This window comes from Loxodonta africana, chromosome 10 (assembly GCF_030014295.1).
Source record: "Loxodonta africana isolate mLoxAfr1 chromosome 10, mLoxAfr1.hap2, whole genome shotgun sequence".
Taxonomy (NCBI): domain Eukaryota; kingdom Metazoa; phylum Chordata; class Mammalia; order Proboscidea; family Elephantidae; genus Loxodonta; species Loxodonta africana.
Genome location: NC_087351.1, coordinates 11,304,875 through 11,326,448, shown reverse-complemented (window position 1 = coordinate 11,326,448; position 21,574 = coordinate 11,304,875). Strand labels below are relative to the sequence as shown.

Sequence of the window (21,574 nt, the reverse complement as noted above, 5' to 3'; positions counted from 1 at the left end):
GGATTCTGTGAATTTTTTTATTCCATCCTTAATGTCGTCTATAATCCAGTCTTTTTTGAGCAGGGTATCGTCCCGTTTCCAAGCGTTTGATTTCTTTTCCCTGCTTTTTCTGTATTGACTTCTAGTTTCATGGCCTTATGGTCAGGGAAGATGCTTTGTAATATTTCGATGTTTTGGATTCTGCGAAGGCTTGCTTTATGACCTAATACGTGGTCTATTCTAGAGAACATTCCTTGTGTGTTGAAAAAGAAAGTGTACCTGGCTGCCGTTGGATGGAGTGTTATGTATATGTCTATGAGGTCAAGTTGGTTGATTGTGGCATTTAGATCTTCCGTGTCTTTATTGAGCTGCTTTCTGGATATCCAGTCTTTCACTGAAAGTGGTGTTTTGAAGTCTCTACTATAATTGTGGAGCTGTCTATCTCACTTTTCAATGCTGTTAGAGTTTGTTTTATGTATCTTGCAGCCCTGTCATTGGGTGCATAGATATTTAATACGGTTATATCCTCCTAGTATATTGTCCCTTTAATCATTATATAGTGTCTTTCCTTATCCTTTGTGGTAGATTTAACTTTAAAGTCTATTTTGTCAGGAATTAATATTGCCACTCCTGCTCTTTTTTGATTGTTGTTTGCTTGATACATGTTTTTTTCCATCCTTTAAGTTTTAGTTTGTGCCTCTAAGTCTAAGGTGTGTCTCTTGTAGGCAGCATATAGATGGTTGGTGTTTTTTAATCCATTCTGCCGCTCTCTGTCTTTTTATTGATGCATTTAGTCCATTTATATTCAGTGTAATTATAGATAGGGATGAGTTTAGTGTTGTCATTTTGATGCATTTTTTTTGTGTGTTGTTGACAGTTTCTTTTTCCCACTTAATTTTTTGTGCTGAGTAGATTATATATTGTCTTTTCCTCTTATTCATTGTTGTTGATTTTGTTTCTGCTGAGTGTTTATTTTTTTTTCTTGTATTCATTTTGATAAGTAGGATTGTTAGCCTCCTTTGTATTTACCTTAATATTTACCCCTATTTTTCTAAGTTTAAACCTTACTTTTATTTCTTTATATTGCCTTGACCTCCTCTCCATTTGAAAGATCTGTGACTACATTTCTCAGGCCCTCTTTATTGTTTTAATGTTGGCTTCTTTTACGTAATGACATTGCTGTTTCCCTGTTTTGAGCATTTTTTTATCTTGATTTATTTTTGTAATTTCCCTTTCTGGGTTGACATCTGGTTGCTTTGTCCTGTGTTCTAGTCTTGGGTTGATATCTGATATTATTGATTTTCTAACCAGAGAACTCTTTTTAGTATTAAAAAAAAAAAATTTTTTTTTTTTTTTTTTTTATAGTTATGGTTTGGTTTTTACGAATTCCCTAAATTTCTGTTTATTTGGAAATGTCTTAATTTCACCTTCATATTTAAGAGACAGTTTTGCTGGATATATGATTCTTGGTTGGCAGTTTTTTTCCTTCATTGCTTTATATAAATCATCCCATTGCCTTCTTGCCTGCATGGTTTCTGCTGCGTAGTCCGAGTTTTTTCTTATCGACGCTCCTTTGGAGGCGACTTTTTGCTTATCCCTAGCTGCTCTTAAAATTCTCTATTAATCTTTGGTTCTGGCAAGTTTGATTATAATATGTCTTGGTCACTTTCTTTTGAGATCTACCTTATGTGGAGTTCAATGAGCATCTTGGACAGATGTCTTCTCATCTTTCATGATATCAGGGAAGTTTTCTGCAAAGAAATCTTCAACAATTCCCTCTGTATTTCCTGTTATCCCTCACTGTTGTGGTACTCCAATGACTCATAGGTTATATCTCTTGATAGAGCCCCACATGATTCTTAAGGTTTCTTCATTTTTTTAAATCCTTTTATCAGATTTTTCTTCAAATATACTGGTCCCAAGTGCTTTATCTTCAAGCTCACCAATTTTGCTTTCCACTTCCTCAGTTCTTTTCCTCTAACTTTCTATCAAGTTGTCTAATTCTGTAATTTTATTGTTAATCTTCTGAATTTCTCATTGCTGTCTCTCCATGGATTCTTGCAGCTTATTAAGTTTTTCATTATGTTCTTGAATAACCTTTTTAATTTCTTTAACTAGTTTATCTGTGTGTTCCTTGGCTTGTTCTGCATAGTGCCTGATCTCCTTCCTAATCTCATTCCTGATGTCTTGAAGAGTTCTGTATATTAATCTTTTGAAATCTGCGTCCAGTAAGTCCCAAAATGCACCTTTATCCAGAAGATCCCTTGATTCTTTGTTTTGAGAGCTTGTTGAAGTGATCATGGTCTGTTTCATTATGTGACTTGATATTGACTGTTGTCTCTGAGCCATGTATAATTTATTGTATTTGTTTTGTGTTTGCTTACTGTATCCTTGCTTCTTGCTTTGTTTTGTTTTGATATGCCCAAATGGCTTGCTTGAGTGAGCTAGCTTGAGTATTTTCACCTTTGAAACTCTGACATCCTTTCACCAGATGGCTAGAGTTGTTATCAGGTATATCAGTCTAGGAGTCCATTCAGTTTTCTTGTATGAATTCAGCTCAGGTGTCCAGGTGGCTGATCATCAAGTGTGTGGTACAGGCTCTGACCTGGAGTCTTAGAGGGGTGGGGGTGATTGGTATAGGTACTGGTATCTGGTTGCAGCAGGGGTCACCCGTTGAACAAGGCAGGGGGCTGAGAACTGTCCCTCATGTACCTGTGAGGAAAATGCACCCCTGTTCCCTAGAGCGTACAGGTGAATGGTTTTTGCAGATGGACCATGGGCACCCAGTGCTTTTGGTTGTAAAGACTGGGAGGTACCAGTTATCCTTGGATACCTGTCAGGGGTGGCTGGGTGACCTGAGTGGAGCCACAAGTCCTTATGCCCCTATTTAATAGGCGAAGTGGTGTCAAATATCAAACACCCACTTCTCTGTCACACAGCTAAAATGGTTGCAGTCTGTCAGCAAGGGCCTATTCTCCTGAAATAGGCCCACACAGGTACATGCAGGGGGGAGAGGTATTCAAAGTCCATGGACCATTTATGCTTGGGTAGAAGCTGCTTCTGTCCTGAGCTCCCCTGGTTAGTGGAGCTGGCAAATTTTCTTTTCCCCCAGTTGTGAATTTATTCCTACTCAAGGCAGGAAGATGGCTCTGGGTGCTCAGCAGTGCCTATCTCAGGTGCAGGGAAATCAACAGCCACTGATGCCGGCTCGGGGGCAGGGTGCACGGTAAAATATACGTAAGTACTTAGCTTTTGCTGAGAGCGCCATTCTTCTCTGGTTCTGGAGGTGTGAGTAGGCTGTGTGGCTGGTTCCTTCTCCCTGAGGAAACTTCAGCTGAATGCTACCTCAAGCCTGCCGCAGCCGCTCCCAGAAATGGTGCCTGAGGGATCCTGGCAATTCAGGTCCTGTAACTCCTCTCTGCTTCTGAGCTGTCTGTTCCTCCCACTGCCTCTCAGTCCATTTTCAAGCTTTTCCTTTGATGTTCAGGGCTCTTAGCTTTTCATAAATATACTGGTTTCACTGATTTTTTCAGATCTGTGTTGTGTGAGGGCTCACCAGAAGCATCTGGCTATTCTGCCATCTTGGCCCCACCTTTCAAAAATAGACAAATAATTTTTAAAAAGTTAAAGTGATATTTGAGAGGAGGAAAAAATACCAAGATTATGTTTTAAAGAAGCAATGTTGTTAATCATTAAAGTTTTTGTAAAGATTTTTTTCTCTGAAGGTCAGATCTCTTAGAGGGGAAATTATCTGTATTTATAACAATACAATAAAAAATTTGAAACAAGTTGAATCACTGTAGATATAATTAACTTATTTTTTCTCTTCGGCAGCTTATAAAATGGGTGGGCACACTGAAGCCTGGATGTCTATTTTAATAAATAAAGTTTTATTGGAACACAGCCACATATATTTATTTATGTATTATCTATGGCTGCTTTTGTGGTACAACAGCAGAGATGGGCAATTGCTACAGAAATCATATGACCCAAAGGCCTGAGATATTTACTGCATGGCCCTTTACGAAAAAGGTTACAGATCCCTGTTATAAAGAAGCAATTATGTAAAATTGGGGAGTTATTTTTTATATTTTTTTTCTGTAGGGAAAAAATACTAGTACTAATAGTGTTAAATTTTTAAGTATTCCTGAAAATTGCTACTGAATATACATAAATTTCTAATGATGCATTTGGTTTATAACTGAAAGACATTTCTTTCATTGTCTCATAGGGGTGTGAGCCACGCTTAAGGAAAAAGAAATCAAAATGGGATTTTTTTGCTCTTGCAGTGTTTCAGCAGAAATTTGTTTTTTGTAAAAGTATGCCTGTAGTTAGTTAAAACAACAAAAACATTTTTTGTAAGCCAAGCTTACATGCATCATTATAGCTACAAAGCTAAAACTCTATGCTAATTTAATTTGTGAACCTTCTAATGCCCTCCAGTCAGAGCTGTCACATTATTACGCAATTACAAGGACGCTTCGTATCTTGTGGTTTCATCTGCGTGTGTTAGTTACAAGCACCCACTGTTGTTTTTGTTGCTGCCGATGTTTTTATAGTTGCTGATGCAGTCAGATTTTCTGGTGTTTTAGCTACAGTGTTTTGGTGACTAGTGTTTGTGAACCTGTATCAATAACTTTTTTGAGAGTGAAGTAGTAATTAAAGGAAAAGAAGGAGTGATGTGTGGGAATCATGATTTATGAGTGACATCAGTACAAAAAACTTTACTAAAGATTCTGTACGGTCTTGTGTGGGAGGAGGTCCATGGAGGGGCGGTGGTAACACCATGAGGTTACGGCACTGGGTGACACCAACCCTAGTGAGGCCACTGGCACAATGTGACAGCAGCCCAGGAGTTGAGCAAGGTCAAAACATCTAGAGTTAGGGAGTAAGTGGGGTGCATGAATCTGATCTAGAGTCAGCAGCCGAGAGCATGCAAGGCAGGGCCGTCAGGTCCAGGCAGGGTCTGGCAAGATCCCCACAGACTACAAGCCACAAAAGGCAGGAAACTCTTCTAGGAAGCCCACTCAAAATAGGGTTTTGAATCAGCGAATATCACCCACGGAGAATAGGATGGTTAGGATTCATGGATTTGAGGATTTAATTGATGTCCATTTCTCTCATTCTTTTTTAACTTTATCTCTGTATATATATATATATATATTTTTTTTAGTGGCTCTGTGGATTACAGTATGCATTCTTTACTTACTATTGTCTATTTAGAAATAATATTGTGCCACTTCATGTAAAATGTTAGAACTTCATAAAGGTAGAATTGCATTTACTTGGTCCTGCTGTTTGTGCTGTTGTTGTCATGTAGTTTACTTCTGTATATGTTCAGATCCCTAGTATTTTCAGTAGTATTAGTTTTGGCTTAAACAATCTTTTAAGAAAATAAAAGAAGAAACATTATGGTTTTTATATTTACCACATATTTACCATTTCTGGTGCACTTTATTCCTTCTTCCTGTAGATTCGAGTTTGTATTTTGATGATTGTTTCCTTTCAGCCTGGAGAACCTTTTTTTTTTTTTTTTGGCATTTCTTGAAGTACAAGTCTTCTAGCAACAAATTTTTTAAACTTTTGTTTATCTGAAACCATCTGTATTTTTTTTGCTGGATATAGAAATTTGAGTTGATAGTTTTTTCCCGCAGCACTTTAAAGATGTTATTTCTTCATCTTCTGGCTGCCATTGTTTCTGTTGAGAACTCAGCCATAATTCTTTTTGCTCTTCCTTATATTATTGTATGTTTTTTCCTCTAACTGCTTTTAAGATTTTGTCTTTATCTGTAATTTTCATCAGTTCAATTAAAATGTGCCTTGGTATGGTTTTCTTTTTATTTATTTTGCTTGGGTTTCACTGAGCTTTATTCCTGCCTCTCCCTTGCCTCCTCAAAAAAAAGCCTCTTTTTTATCTCCTTCTGAGACTCAAGTTCCATGTATTTTAGACTGTTTATAGGTCACTGGAAAATGCTGGTGGCATAGTGGTAAAGTGCTATGGCTGCTAATCGAAGGGTCGGCAGTTTGAATCCGCCAGGTGCTCCTTGGAAACTCTATGAGGCAGTTCTACTCTGTCCTATAGGGTCGCTATGAGTTGGAATCAACTCAGTAGTGCTGGGTTTTGGTTTTTTTTTTTTATAGGTCAGTGAAGTGCTGTTCAGTTTTTTGCAATAACTTTTCTGCTTTGCCTTGTTTAAAGTCTTTTGATCTTTAAGTTCCTCGATGCCTTTTTCTGAAGCATTTACTCTGCTGTTAAACCCATCCAGTTTGTTTTTTATTTCAGATATATATTGTATTTTTCAGTTCTAAAATTTCTTTTTTTTAGTTTCCATTTTTCTACTGGGCGTCTCCATTTCTTCACCCTTTCACTATTAACTCACGTTTCAATCCTTGAACATATATATATATATATATATATATAAGGTTGGCAGTTAGAATCCACCGGCTGCTCCTTGGAAACCCTACAGGGCAGTTCTACTCTAACCTCTAAGGTTGCTATGAATTAGAATCATAGGAACCACCTATTTCTAACCTTATTTTTACTGCTGGTTCACTCATATTGCCCTTCTTTCCTCTCTGACCTCATTTTCTAGCACTTTACCCTCACTCTTTTCTTTACTGCTCCACAAATAAGTTATGCACGCGCCTGTCTCGAGGCCTTTGTTTGTACCTGTTGGTCTCTGCCTAAGTGTTCTTCGCCCAGATTTTATTCACAACTCTGCTCAAATATCACCTCAAAAATGACTCCCCTGGACAAACTATCTAAAATAGAACCTCCTGCCACTCTATCTCATCTTCCTGTTTTAGTTTATATATAGCACTTTTCACTCTGACAGGTATTTTATATCCTGTATCTTTTTGTTTAGTTTTTTTATCTACTCAACAAGAATGTAAATTTTGTAGGTCAATAACTTGATCTGTTTTGTTTACTCCTCCTTTCCCCCTCCCTTCCACCCTTGGTAACTAGTGATAAACTTTTGCTTATGTCATGTAAGTAGGATCATACAATATTTGTACTTTTGTGACTAACTTATTTCACTCAGTATAATGTTTTCAAGGTTTATCCATGTTGTGGTATGTACCAAGACTTCATTTCTCTTTATGGTTGTGTAATATTCCATTGTCTGTATGTACCACATTTATTTATCCAGTCACCTGTTGATGGACATTTAGGTTGTTTCCACCTTTTGGCTATTGTGAATAGTGCTACAGTGAACGCTGGTATACAAGTTTCTGTTTGCATTCTCGCTTTCAGTTCTTTTGGGTATATACGTAGAATTGGGATTACTGGGTCATATGGCAATTGTATGTTTAACTTTTTGAGGAACCGCCAAACTGTTTTCCGCAGTGGCTGTACCATTTTGCATTCACACCAGCAATGGATAAGGTTCTATAATTTTTTTTTTAATTGAAAAAAGCAGGTTATAGGAAAGCAAGTATAATATAATCTCATTTTTGTGGAGGGAAATTTATATAGATAGATCTATATGTACCATAACCATTGACATCGAGTCGATTCCAACTCATAGTGACCCTATAGGGCAGGGTAGAACTGCTGCATAGGGTTTCCAAGGATTGGCTGGTGGATTCGAACTGCTGATCTCTTAACCACCGTACCATCAGAGCTCCATATACGTATATATATACATAGATCTATATCTTAGTCATTTAGTGCTGCTGTACCAGAAATACCACAAGTGGATGGCTTTAACAAAGATAAATTTATTCTCTTGCAGTCTAGTAGGCTACAAGTCCAAATTCAGGATGACAGCTCCAGGGGAAGGCTTTCTCTCTCTGTTAGCTCTAGAGAAATATCCTTGTAATCAATCTTCCTGTAGTCTAGGAGCATCTCTGCACAGGAATCGTGGGTTCAATGGATGTGCCCTATTTCCCGTATTGCTTTCTTGGTGGTTTAAGGCCCCCATGTCTCTCTGCTTGCTTTTCTCTTTTATATCTCAAAAGAGATTGGATTAAGACATAATCTAACCTCGTAGATCTCAATCAACATACTTGCCGCTAATCCATCTCATCAACATCATAGAGATAGGATTTACAGCACATAGGGAAATCACATCAGATGACAAAATGATAGGCGGTCATACAAAACTGAGAATCATGACCTACCCAAACTGACAGACACTTTTGGGGGACATAGTTCAATCCATGACAATATATATATGTGAAGATTCTCTGAGTGGGGCAAATGGTTAAATGCTCGACTAGTAGCTGCAAGGTTGTTGGATCAAACCCGTCCAGAGGTGCCTTGGAAGGCAGGCCTGGCAATCTGCTTCTGAAAGGTCACAGCCTTGCAAACCCTATGGTACAGTTCTACTCTGCATACCTGGGGTCGCCAGGAGTCGTAATAGACTCAACAGTAACTAATAACATAAGTATAGAAAAAAAGTCTGAAGAACTCTATGCAAAATTGGAGAATGAGGGTCAGCACTCTTAGTTACTTCCAAGACCACCAGCATTTTCCCAGACCTTCATTTGCTCCGGTGTTATTAACTGTAACTTCTTACTTCTGACTGCTGGGAAAGCCCTGTCTTATCCTGGGTGTAAATAAATCATCTTTCCCCTTAGTTCAACAAAAATAAGCCTGGAGTTTCTTAAAAGGAATTTTTCAAAGAAACCAAGCAAAAAGTCAAAGTATGAAGGAATAGAAAACTGAAGTATTTACAGAACAAAAACAAACCAACCAACCAAACCCGATGCCGACTCATAGCTTCCCTATAGGACAGAGTAGAACGGCCCCATAGGGTTTCCAGGGAGTGCCTGGTAGATTCCAACTGCCGGCCTTTTGGGTAGCAGCCATAGCTCTTAACCACTGTGCCACCGGGGTTTCCATTTACAGAACACGTGTTACTTTTTCCTAGGCAGTCAAAGTCTAGCTACCAACTAGCATAGCTGACACAGTTTATGGGGCTTTAAAGTCCTTGTGGCAATTCTTTACCCAGGTCTGTTTGGTTAGCCAAGCCTGTAAAATTCAGAATTTTGGTTTGCCTCTACCATTTCGGAATACTGTAGAAAAAAATTGAATGACATGGGAAACTATCAAAAATTAAATAAAATAAGATTAAGACAAAACACCAGAGAGATATTCTGCAAATGGTAACAATGATTGTCTCTAGGTGGTAGAATTACAGTTAATTTTTATTTCTTTGTGTTTTTCTATATTTCAAAATTTTCTATAGAACCATGCAGTACATATGTCATTAAAAATGTACCTTTAACTTTATAAACCCCATGCTACGAAGTCTATTCTGACTTCATAGCAACCCTATAGAACAGAGTAGAGCTGCCCCATAGAGTTTCCAGGGAGCACCTGGTGGATTCAAACTGCCGACCTTTTAGCAGCATAGCTCTTAACCACCACACCACCAGAGTTTCCTTTAAACTGTGTAAAGGCTTCATGTCACTACTCTGTCACTTCCAAGTCTGGTCATAACATCTGTGCAAATCACTCAGAATCTCCCTCCCTTTCTGCAGCAACTTAAAAGGCTATATGTGAAGATGGTAGTATATGTGAAAGGAGTTTATAAAACACCCAGCTTGCCCTGCATGTTTTATTAAAAAGGCCCCTTTGAATCTGGCTTAGTTCTGCCTATCTAATCATAAGTTTGCCTCCAAGTAGTTACCTTGTTCTTGAACAGAAGACATTATTACATAAAGTTAAGGATATGAATGACCAAGTCTTGATACGGAACGAAGCTGCCTTTTTTTTCTTCTGGTTTAGGTAGTGCTGGGGCCAGCTAGGCTTAACAGTGATCAACAAATTTGTAGATTGTGACTGCCTTCGTTTTTCAGATACATTTGCCAAATGGCTAATGTTCTCAGAGTCTGTTAGCAAAACAAAATTGTATTGTTAAACCTGTCAAAATGCTGCTCTTTGAAGACATTAGTGAATCGTTGTTACTTAGCTGTCCTCTGTGAAGAAATGGGCACTGGGCATTGCAGCTGGCAATAGAAACAAGGTAGTGGGAGTATCTGAGATCCAGAAACCCTCAACGTGCTGTCAATTTGAGTGGTGTGCTTTCTTAGAGTGAATTTTAATCTTCCTGGGTTCTTATGTTTAGAGAACTATGGATCTATGTAATAATAAAATACAAGTATTGGAAAGAACTTTGAGGATTATAATACAAATATATTAGTTAGGGTTGACAAGGCTGTGATGCATTAACAAACAACCGTAAAATTGCAGTGGCTGTAATACAATAAAGGTTTATTTATTGGTCATGTCACAATCTGATGCAGGTGGGTGGTCTCTTTGCAGCATTCCTCCAAGCCATGTGGCCCCTTCCATATGTACCACCGTCTTCATAAGTTGTTGCAGAAAGGGAAGGGAGATTCTGAGTGATTTGCTCAGATTTTATGGCCAGACCTGGAAGTCGCATGTTTGGTTTCACCTGTGCAGCCGTGGTCAGAGCCTAGTCCCTTAGTCCCTAACCATAAATAAGGCTGATGTTCCTCTGTGCCCAGGAAAAATGTAATGAAATAGGATCACATGGCATCGTCTCTGCCACAATGAAGTCTTAGAGGAATAACATGTGTCGCTAACTGCCTTATACATGTGGCTTTCTATCCTTTTCTTTTTATCTGTTTCCCTTCTCCCTAGTTTCCTTCTTTGCTGTCTCCGTTTCTAGCATGTTAAGCTGCCCAGGAATGTGATGGAGTCAGTAGTAAACCAAAACCAAACCCATTGTTGAGTCAATTTTGGCTCATAGCAGCCCTATAGGACAGAGGAGAACTGCCCCATAGAGTTTCTAAGACTATAAGGCTTCACGGAAGCAGACTGCCATAACTTTCTTGCTCGCAGCAGCTGGTGGATTTGAACTGCCGGCCTTTCAGTTAGCAGCCAAGTGTTTAACCACTGAACTGCCAGGGCTCCTTGGAGTCGGTGGTAGCGAGTAAAAAATTCTATCTTTCCCTATTGCCTTCATTTCTTAAGGGAGAGGAAAATCTCAACTCTTAACTCTGTGCATTCTTGCTGGTAAAGCCCTTTGCATAAAACTTACATTTTCTTCAAAAATGAAATCTCACTGTACTTGTAAAGATTGTTGAAATGGCAAATGTTTTGCTACCTATGTATTTACCACATTAAAACAAAAATGATTAGCAATCCCGATCCAAATCCCAACAATATTTGTTAATGAAATGGAAAAACTAATCTCCAATTCTATATGAAAAGGCTCCAAATAGCTAAAGCAACTTTGAAGAAGCAGAACAAAGTAAGAGGGCTTACACTTCCCGATCTCAAAATGTACTATACAGCCACAGTAATCAAAACAGCCTGGTACTGATTCGATAACAGACACAGAGACCAATGGAATAGAATTGAGAACCCAGAAGTAAATCCATCCATCTATGGGCAGCTGATCTTCAACAAAGGGCCAAAGTCCATTCCAAGGGGAATAAGCAGTCTCTTTAACAAATATATGAAAAGATGCTCCAGATCACTGGCCATTAGAGAGGTGCAAATCAAAACTACAATGAGATACCACCTGAGCCGTGCAAAAATGGCAGTGATCAAAAAAACAAAACAAATGCTGGTGAGGTTGTGGGAGGATTAGAACTCCTATACATTGCTGGTGGGATTGTGAAATGGTATAACCACCATCGAAAACAGTATGGGGCTTCCTCGAAAAGCTAGGAGTAGAAATACCTGGTGATCCAGCAATCTCACTCAGAAGTATATATCTTAGAGATATAAGAGCAGTGACAGAAACAGACGTTTGCACACCTATGTTTATTGCAGCATTATTCACAATAGCAAAAAGATGGAAACAACCATAGTGCTTGTTAACAGGTAAATGCATAAACAAATTGTGGTACATACATGCGATGGAATACTACACAACTATAAACAATAATGATGACCCTGCAAAACCTCTTGTAACGTGGTTGAATCTAAATGACGTTATGCTGAGTGAAATAAGTCAGTCACAAAAAGACAAATATTGTATGGCCCCACTATTAGAAAAAGTGAAGAATAGATACACACACAGAAAGTAAGCTCCTTTGATCGTTGCCAGGGATGGGAGTGAAAGGGGGGGGGAATCACTTTCTAGATAGTAAACACTACATTTGGTGTTGGGAAAGGCAATCCCAAATATGGGTGAAGTCAGAACAACTTAACTAAGGTGTATAAAGATACTAAGAAGTACACGAGAAAAAGAGACAATTTTGGAAAATGCTGTAACACACACAATTTTGCAAGAATGGTAAAAACAACCAAAAATCTGTGTGTGGTTACATAGGTAAATATGAATGCATATACAGTCAACCCTTCGTATCCACAGGTTTCGCATCTTCTGAGCCAGCCAGCCATGAATCAAAAATATTCAGAGAAAAAGAAAAAAAGTTCCGAAAAGCAAAATTTGAATTTGCTCCACATTAAGCACTGGGCTGAATACAAGTGAATGAAACGTGTCGGCATACCCTGCTGTAGCCTCCCTTCATTTCACAGACCCTCAGTCTCTCGCCGGCACTCCTTTGAGCATTGTTTGCTTCACGTCTTTTCATTATTCCCTAAACAATACAGTGTAAGAACTAATTATATAGCATTTACGTTGTATTAGGTTTTATGAGTAACCTAGAGATGACTCAAAGTATACGGGGGGGATGTGCGTAGGTTACATGCAAATACAGTGCCATCTTATATAAGAGACTTGAGCATCCGCAGGTTTTGGTATCCGAGGGGATCCTAGAACCAACCTCTTGAGGATATGGAGGGATGACCGTACGTGTACAGGAAGGCATATGTGAGTAAATGCATGTGCGTGTATAGATGTACCTGTAGGCATGTGTATACACACGTTTGCGTGTGCTGCATATATATCCACATATATTAAAAACCATATAGGGGACACAGGTATGGAGGCTTTTTAGACATATCAAAACAAGTCACAGGATTGGTTTCCTGGGTTAAAAGGCTTGGGACCATAGTCTCAGGGTACAACTTAGTTGGCATAACAGTTCACAAAGATAGTGTTCTACAGCCTGGTTTGGTGAGTAGTATCTGGGGTCTTAAAAGCTTGCGAATGGCCATATAAGATGCAACTATTGGTCTCCACTCATATGAAGCAAAAGAGAATGAAAGAAATCAAAGGCTCAAAGAAGAAACTAGTTCACAGTACTAATAGCACACATGAACCACAGCCTTTTCTTTTTTTTTAAATAATTTTTATTGTGCTTTAAGTGAAAGTTTACAAATCAAGTCAGTCTCACATATAAACTTATATACACCTTACTACATGCTCCCATTTACTCTCCCCCTAATGAGTCAGCCTGCTCCCTCCCTCCAGTCTCTCCTTTCGTGACCATTTTGCCAGTTTCTAACCATCTCTACCCTCCCATCTCCACCCTCCCATCTCCCCTCCGGACAGGAGATGCCAACACAGTCTCAAGTGTCCACCTGATACAAGTAGCTCACTCCTCATCAGCATCTCTCTCCAACCCATTATCCAGTCCATTCCATGTCTGATGAGTTGTCTTTGGGAATGGTTCCTATCCTGGGCCAACAGAAGGTTTGGGGACCATGACTGCCGGGATTCTTCTAGTCTCAGTCAGACCATTAAGTCTGGTCTTTTTATGAGAATTTAGGGTCTGCATCCCACTGATCTCCTGCTCCCTCAGGGGTTCTCTGTTGTGCTCCCTGTCAGGGCAGTCATCGGTTGTGGCTGGGCACCATCTAGTTCTTCTGGTCTCAGGATGATGTAAATTTCTAGTTCACGTGGCCCTTTCTGTCACTTGGGCTCATAATTATCTTGTGTATTTGGTGTTCTTCATTCTCCTTTGCTCCAGGTGGGTTGAGAACAATTGATGCATCTTAGATGGCCGCTTGTTACCATTTAAGACCCCAGACGCCACACTTCAAAGTGGGATGCAGAATGTTTTCTTAATAGAATTTGTTTTGCCAATTGACTTAGATGTCCCCTGAGGCCATTTTTTTTTTTTTAGTCCCCAAACCTCGCCCTTGCTCCGCTGACCTTCGAAGCATTCAGTTTATCCAGGAACCTTCTTTACTTTTGGTCCAGTCCAGTTGAGCTGACCTTCCCTGTATTAAGTATTGTCCTTCCCTTCACCTAAAGTAGTTCTTATCTACTAACTAATCAGTAAATAACCCTCTCCAACCCTCCCTCCCTCCCCGCTCTCGTAACCGCAAAAGGACGTGTTCTTCTCAGTTTAAACTTTTTCTCAAGATCTTATAATAGTGGTCTTATACAATATTTGTCCTTTTGCCTCTGACTAATTTCACTCAGCATAATGCCTTCCAGGTTCCTCCATGTTATGAAATGTTTCACAGATTCATCACTGTTCTTTATCATTGCGTAGTATTCCACTGTGTGAATATACCATAATTTATTTATCCATTCATCCATTGATGGACACCTTGGTTGCTTCCAGCTTTTTGTTGTTGTTAACAGTGCTGCAATAAACATGGGTGCGCATATATCTGTTCGTGTGAAGGCTCTTATTTCTGTAGAATATATTCCGAGGAGTGGAATTTCTGGGTTGTATGGTAGTTCTATTTCTAACTTTTTAAGGAAACGCCAGATAGATTTCCAAAGTGGTTGTACCATTTTACATTCCCACCAGCAGTGTATAAAAGTTCCAATCTCTCCGCAGCCTCTCCAACATTTGTTATTTTGTGTTTTTTGGATTAATGCCAGCCTTGTTGGAGTGAGATGGAATCTCAACACGGTTTTAATATGCGTTTCTCTAATGGCTAATGATCAAGAGCATTTTCTCATGTATCTGTTAGCCGCCTGAATATCTTCTTTAGTGAAGTGCGTGTTCATATCCTTTGCCCAATTTTTAATTGGGTTGTTTTTTTGTGGTTGAGTTTTAACAGAATCATATAGATTTTAGAGATCAGGCGCTGGTTGGAGATGTCATAGCTGAAAATTTTTTCCCAATCTGTAGGTGGTCTTTTTACTCTTTTGGTGAAGTCTTTAGATGAGCATAGGTGTTTGATTTTTAGACCTTCTGGTTATCTGGTTTCTCTTCGTCATCTTTAGTAATGTTTTGTATTCTGTTTATGCCTTGTAATAGGGCTCCTAACGTCCCTATTTTTTCTTCCATGATCTTTATCGTTTTAGTCTTTATGTTTAGGTCTTTGATCCACTTGGAGTTAGTTTTTGTGCATGGTGTGAGGTATGGGTCTGTTTCATTTTTTTGCAAATGGATATCCAGTTATGCCAGCACCATTTGTTAAAAAGACTATCTTTTCCCTAATTAACTGACACTGGGCCTTTGTCAAATATCAGGTGCTCATATGTGGATGGATTTATATCTGGGTTCTCAATTCTGTTCCATTGGTCAATGTGCCTGTTGTTGTACCAGTACCAGGCTGTTTTGACTACTGTGGCTGTATAATATGTTCTAAAATCAGGTAGAGTTAGGCATCCCACTTTCTTCTTCTTTTTCAGTAAAGCTTTACTTATCCAGGGCTTCTTTCCCTTCCGTAGAAGTTCGTGATTTGTTTCTCCATCACATTAAAAAATGTCATTGGAATTTGGATCGGAAATGCATTGTATATGTAGATGGCTTTTGGTAGAAGAGACGTTTTTACTATGTTAAGTCTTCCTATCCACGAGCAAGGTATGTTTTTCTATTTACGTAGGTCCCTTTTAGCTTCTTGCAGTAGTACTTTGTAGTTTTCTTTGTATAGGTCTTTTACATCTTTGGTAAGGTTTATTCCTAAGTATTTTATCTTCTTGGGGGCTACTGTGAATGGTATTGATTTGGTGATTTCCTCTTCCATGTTCTTTTTGTTGATGTGGAGGAATCCAGTGATTTTTTATCTTTATCTTGTAACCTGAAACTCTGCCAAACTCTTCTATTAGTTTCAGTAGTTTTCTGGAGGATTCCTTAGGGTTTTCTGTGTATAAGGTCATGTCATCTGCAAATAGAGACAATTTGACTTCTTCCTTGCCAATCCAGATGCCCTTTATTTCTTGCCCAGTGCCGGAATTGCTCTGGCTAGGACCTCTAGCACAATGTTGAATAAGAGCGGTGATAAAGGGCATCCTTGCTTGGTTCCCATTCTTAATGATTCAGAATGATGTTGGCTGTTGGCTTTGTATAGATGCCCTTTATTATGTTGAGGAATTTTCCTTCAATTCCTATTTTGCTGAGAGTTTTTATCATGAATGGGTGTTAAAAAAAAATTGGACTTTGTCAAATGCCTTTCCTGCATCAATTGATAAGATCATGTGGTTTTTGTCTTTTGTTTTATTTATATGGTGGATTACATTAATGGTTCTTCTAATATTGAACCAACCTTGCATCCCTGGTATAAATCCCACTTGGTCGTGGTGGATTATTTTTTTGATATGTTGTTGAATTCTATTGGCTAGAATTTCATTGAGGATTTTTGCATCCATGTTCATGAGGGATATAGGTCTGTAATTGTTTTTTTTTTTTTTTTTTGTGGTGTCTTTAACTGCTTTTGGTATCAGGGTTATGGTGGCTTCATAGAATGAGTTAGGTAGTATTCCATCATTTTCTATGCTTTGAAATACCTTTAGTAGTAGTGGTGTTAACTCTTCTCTGAAAGTTTGGTAGAACTCTGCAGTGAAGCCGTCCGGGCCACGGCTTTTTTTAGTTGGGAGTTTTTTGATTACCTTTTCAATGTCTTTTTTTGTTATGGGTCCTTTTAGTTGTTCTACTTCTGATTGTGTTAGTTTAGGTAGGTAGTGTTTTTCTAGGAATTCATGCATTTCTTCTAGGTTTGCAAATTTGCTAGAGTACAATTTTTCGTGATAATCTGATATGATTCTTTTATTTTCCGTTGGGTCTGTTGTGATATGGCCCATCTCATTTCTTATTTGGGTTGTTTCCTTTCCTGTATTTCTTTAGTCAGTCTGGCCAATGGTTTATCAATTTTGTTAATTTTTTCAAAGAACTAGCTTTTGGCTTTGTTAATTTTTTCAGTTGTTTTTCTGTTGTCTAAATTCATTTAGTTCAGCTCTAATTTTTACTATTTGTTTTCTTCTGGTGCCTGATGGATTCTTTTGTTGCTTGCTTTCTATTTGTCCAAGTTGTAGGGACAGTTCTCTGATTTCTCTCTTTCTTCTTTATGTATGTGTGCATTTATCGATATAAATTGACCTCTGAGCACTGCTTTTGCTGTGCCCTAGAGGTTTTGATAGGAAGTGTTTTCATTCTGGTTGCATTCTATGAATTTCTTTATTACCTCCTTAATGTCTTCTATAACCCAGTCTTTTTTGAGCAGGGTATTGTTCAGTTTCCAAGTATTCAATTTCTTTTCCCTGATTTTTCCCTTATTGATATCTATTTTTATGGCCTTGTGGTCTGAGACGATGCATTGTAATATTTGGATGTTTTGGATCCTGCAAAGGTTTGTTTTATGACCAAATATGTGATCTGTTCTAGAGAATGTTCCATGTGCACTAGAAAAAAAAGTATACTTTGCAGCTGTTGGGTGGAGTGTTCTGTGTAAGTCTATGAGGCCAAGTTGGTTGATTGTAGCAATTAGGTCTTCCGTGTCTCTTTTGAGCTTCTTACTGGAAGTCCTATCCTTCTCCGAAAGTGGTGTGTCAAAGTCTCCTACTATAACTGTGAAGGTGTCTATCTCGCTTTTCAGTTCTGTTAAAATTTGTTTATGTATCTTGCAGCTGTGTCACTGGGTGCATAAATATTTAATATGGTTATATCTTCCTGGTAAATTGTCTCTTTAATCATTATGTAGTGTCCTTCTTTATCCTTTACCGCAGCCTTTTCTAACCTGAGACCAGAAGAACTAGGTGGTGCCCGGCTACCACTACCAACTGTTCTGACCAGGGACACAATATTAGGTCCTGGATAGAATAGGAGAAAAATGTAGAACAAAACTCAAATTCCTAAAAAACGTCTGGATCAATAGAGACTAGAGGAATCCCTGAGACTGTTGCCCTAAGATACCCTTTGAACTTGGAATTGAAGCTATTTCTTCAGGCACCTTTCAGGCAAATAATAGACTGGCTTATAAAACGAAGAATATCACCTGTGGGTAATGTATTACCTTGAACAGTTAACAAAACGGTCAACATTTACCCAAAAGCAAAGAGGAGAAGGTAAGGAGGGGAAGGGAAGATAGATCAATGGAAAATGGAAACAAACCAAAGAGAATGAAAGGAAATAATGAGAATGCTGAGACACTGTAAAAATTATAACCAATGGCATGGAACAAATTGTATAAAAATTGTTAAAGGGGAACTTAGTTTGCTGTGTAAACTTTCACCAAAAATGCAATAAAATAGTATTTAAAAAAATAGTTAATAAAATAAAATCTCAAGTTGTTGATTCAGTCATATTTGTTTTATTTCAAATCTGAACAAGTTAGAATAGCATATTCTCATTGTTTCGCCTAATATGTAAATGTCAATTTTTATTAATCCTGTTTCACTGTTGAATATCTCTGTATCTAAAGAGACTCACTTTTTTATTCATTCGTTCATGAAATCTTTGTTGAGCTCCTATTATATGCCAGGTGCTGTTCTAGGTATTAGAGACAACGTAGGACAAGATAGAGTTCCTACTGTCATGGAGTTTATATACTCACCAGATTAATTGATCACCAATATCTGTGGTGAATGGCACAATGTTATAATTAGTAACCATAAATGAATTAATATACCAACTACAGGGATTATAAAATTAGAATATGAGTAATTTAATGAGTATAGTATAGATAGATTCATGGGGGCTGATTTATAGATATCATAAATTACGAATAAGGTGGACCTTTTTTTTTTCCTTTTAGCTTTAAAGAAGCCCCCTATTTTAGTTTCTCAACATGAAAATCATCAAACAGTGTCCCACCTTGCAACTGGACCACCTCTCTTCCCAAATATGGCTCCAGGTATGAAGTCTTATTCTCGGAATTCCACTTGAAAACAATTTATTAGTTGCGTATTGTTATATTATAAAATGTGACATTTAGCAGCACAGTGAAGTGGCATTCGTTCTTCCAGTTAGTGTTGTATGTTTTTAAGTCACGAGTAAAAGCTTGGGAAGAAATTATCATTTAAAAATGCACTTTGTCTAATGGATTATTATAGTCTTTTTCTTAAGAGTAGAATTATTTGTTCTGCCACTCTGGACTCCCCTTCCTCTCAGCCCCTCGCTGTATATTCACCTTCTTTAACTTGTTCAAATCATCTCACGAAGGCCTTCTATAAATTACTATACCCATCTGTGTTGAACTCACTATTTACTGAGGACTCTTATGAATGTCAATGTGTCTGTCTTCTATTGAACACCTATTCAGTTTTATAGAAATGTTCCCCTAAAATGGGAATTGATATGCTTGAAGGAGCTGCTTAAGGGCATTGGTGGAAGGGAAGATGTAGGAGTCAGTGTGGCATAGGTTTCTGAATCCAAAGTTATTATCATAAGGATTGAATGAAGGCTTTGAGGAGGAAAGAAAGGGAACTGAAGGAAGAGAGATTATACCCAGGAGATACTGGTGAGAAAGAACGAGGAGCTAACAGTTGTGAGTCACTGTATAGATGAAGATGACTTAGAGATTAGAAATTCCAGAAGCCTTACTGGATTTTGGAGATTCCTGCTAGCAATATGGATTTTGAAGGGAGGAAAAGATACAGATAATATTGCCATTTTAATCTACTATATATTCCTCTGGAAAGTAGGGTTATATTCGGTATTAGAGATACTTACCTGGGTACGCTTAGGAAACTTCTGGCAGCTGAAATGACATTTGTTGTACATGAGATTTGATTAGAGAAATAAGAATAAAGCTTAAAAAAAAAAAAAAAGGTATATGACTGCCCAATGTCAGATAAAAGTGTGTCTGAGCTCTTCTGAAGCAGGTCTTATGAAGTTCTTTTGTCACATATGACCTTAATTTGATTTTTTTTTTTTTCTGCAGATTCACACGTAAACCACAATGGAAACCCTGGTTCTTCAAATCAGATACCTTCCAATCCTCTTCAGCATTTTATTTCGGGCCCAAACAGGGAGAGTGAGCCCAGAATTCAAACAGATATACTAAAGCAGGCTACCAAGGATAGAGTTGGTGATTTCCATAAGTTGAAACAAAGTAAGAATCAGTTGATGAATATTATATTAAAAATATTTATTTAAATATAATATGTTTACAAGTCTGAATGAAGGTCTTTATTATCTCTACTGAATGTGTAGTAATATGCATTTAGAGAGAAAGCGTGAGAGCCGCAAAATTTAAAAGAAAAGCAGATTGTAAATGGGTAAGAGACTGTTTTAAAGAAGACTTTAAACTTTTTCTGTTCTCTAATGTTAAATAATAAATTTCAGGTGAGTTGATTTTTTAAAAAATGCTACTAGTCCTTATGACAGTACATTTCTTTGGTGAAGTGAGTAAAGATATATGAATGAAAATGTTGATTGCACAGGAGGGAAGGTATAGTTTTGAAAAAAATGAAGCATTCTGGGAGAAACATAGATCTGGGGAGACTGCCATAGTGAACGGTTTATCCTGCTTCTATCCATTTCTTCCAATTGCAGTTTGCTTCATTTAAGCATTAGGAGAAAAGCAAGCAGGTGGAATAAATTTGTAGTGCTGTGTAATGAAGTATGGCTACTAACTGTTTCAAAGATATTACTTTTGATATATGGATGAAGTACGTTAACCTGCATAACCCTGTAATCGGTGGACTCTCATAAAGTGCGAGGAAAATTCTGGTAGCAGAGAATAATCTGGGCAGGAAAGCACCTGTAAGGTCAGCTCACTTATCGTTGCTGTTCGTTGCTTCTGCTCTTCACGGCATCTTCCCATCTTCCACTTCCAAACAGACACAATTTCTAATAGCTCCAATTTGCCTTTCTTTACCTTTTCTGATGGCTACAATGGCAGCCACTGTTTACAGCAGTGTTTAGATAGTTATTTGAACACAGATTGTAGGGTGAAAACTAAACGTTGTTAACATCCGTGAATTTAGTCACGGTATTTTTGTTGGTCTTATAACAGTCATTCATATTACTGTATATATATGAATATATACTTTGCACACATTTCATTATTGATTTTCCTTCCTTGATATTGTTTAAAGCATGTTTTTATTTATAAGAATATGGCTAACATTTTAAATATAATGTAAAAATATTTTCTCAAAATCATATTAGGGGTTCGTCCCAGAGTTTTTTATCTCATCAAAAAGAAATTTGTAGTAAGGGTATAACAAAATAAAATATCTTAATTTGGTAGTTAAGATTTTCTTCTAAACTTATAGTTCTTTATCCTTTAAAATATTTTATTGTTGCCTTACGTATTTTTTTTTTTAACCAACTTTTCTATAAAGAATGTAATTGAAAATTAATTATTAGGGAAATATTAATCTCTGAAACTTATTTTTAAAAGAGCCTATTCAGTTTTAAACTCTTACTCCAAATTCTGTTTCATTTATGTATATAGAGTTATAAATCAGTGCGCATACAATTTTATGGTTTACTTTTTTAATTGACATTATCAAATACATCTTTATCAGATAATTGCATACTTACCATTTTAAATATATACACATATATGTACGTGTGTGTGTATATTTATATATATATTCCACTGGGTTTAGGTACTAACAATAGTTCACTT

At 37.6% G+C, this 21,574-nt stretch overlaps 1 protein-coding gene across 4 annotated transcripts in view; it reads left to right on the top strand.

Annotated features, from left to right (window-relative positions):
- The window catches only part of GOLM2 (golgi membrane protein 2), a 103,466-nt gene that overhangs the window by 40,597 nt on the left and 41,295 nt on the right, over nt 1-21,574 (top strand). For all 4 annotated transcript variants that reach the window (XM_023539093.2, XM_023539092.2, XM_003420162.4 and 1 more), the window contains exons 7-8: nt 18,749-18,847; nt 19,877-20,047. In XM_023539093.2, coding sequence (XP_023394861.2) covers nt 18,749-18,847; nt 19,877-20,047 — 270 coding nt within the window. The remainder of the gene's footprint in view (nt 1-18,748; nt 18,848-19,876; nt 20,048-21,574) is intronic.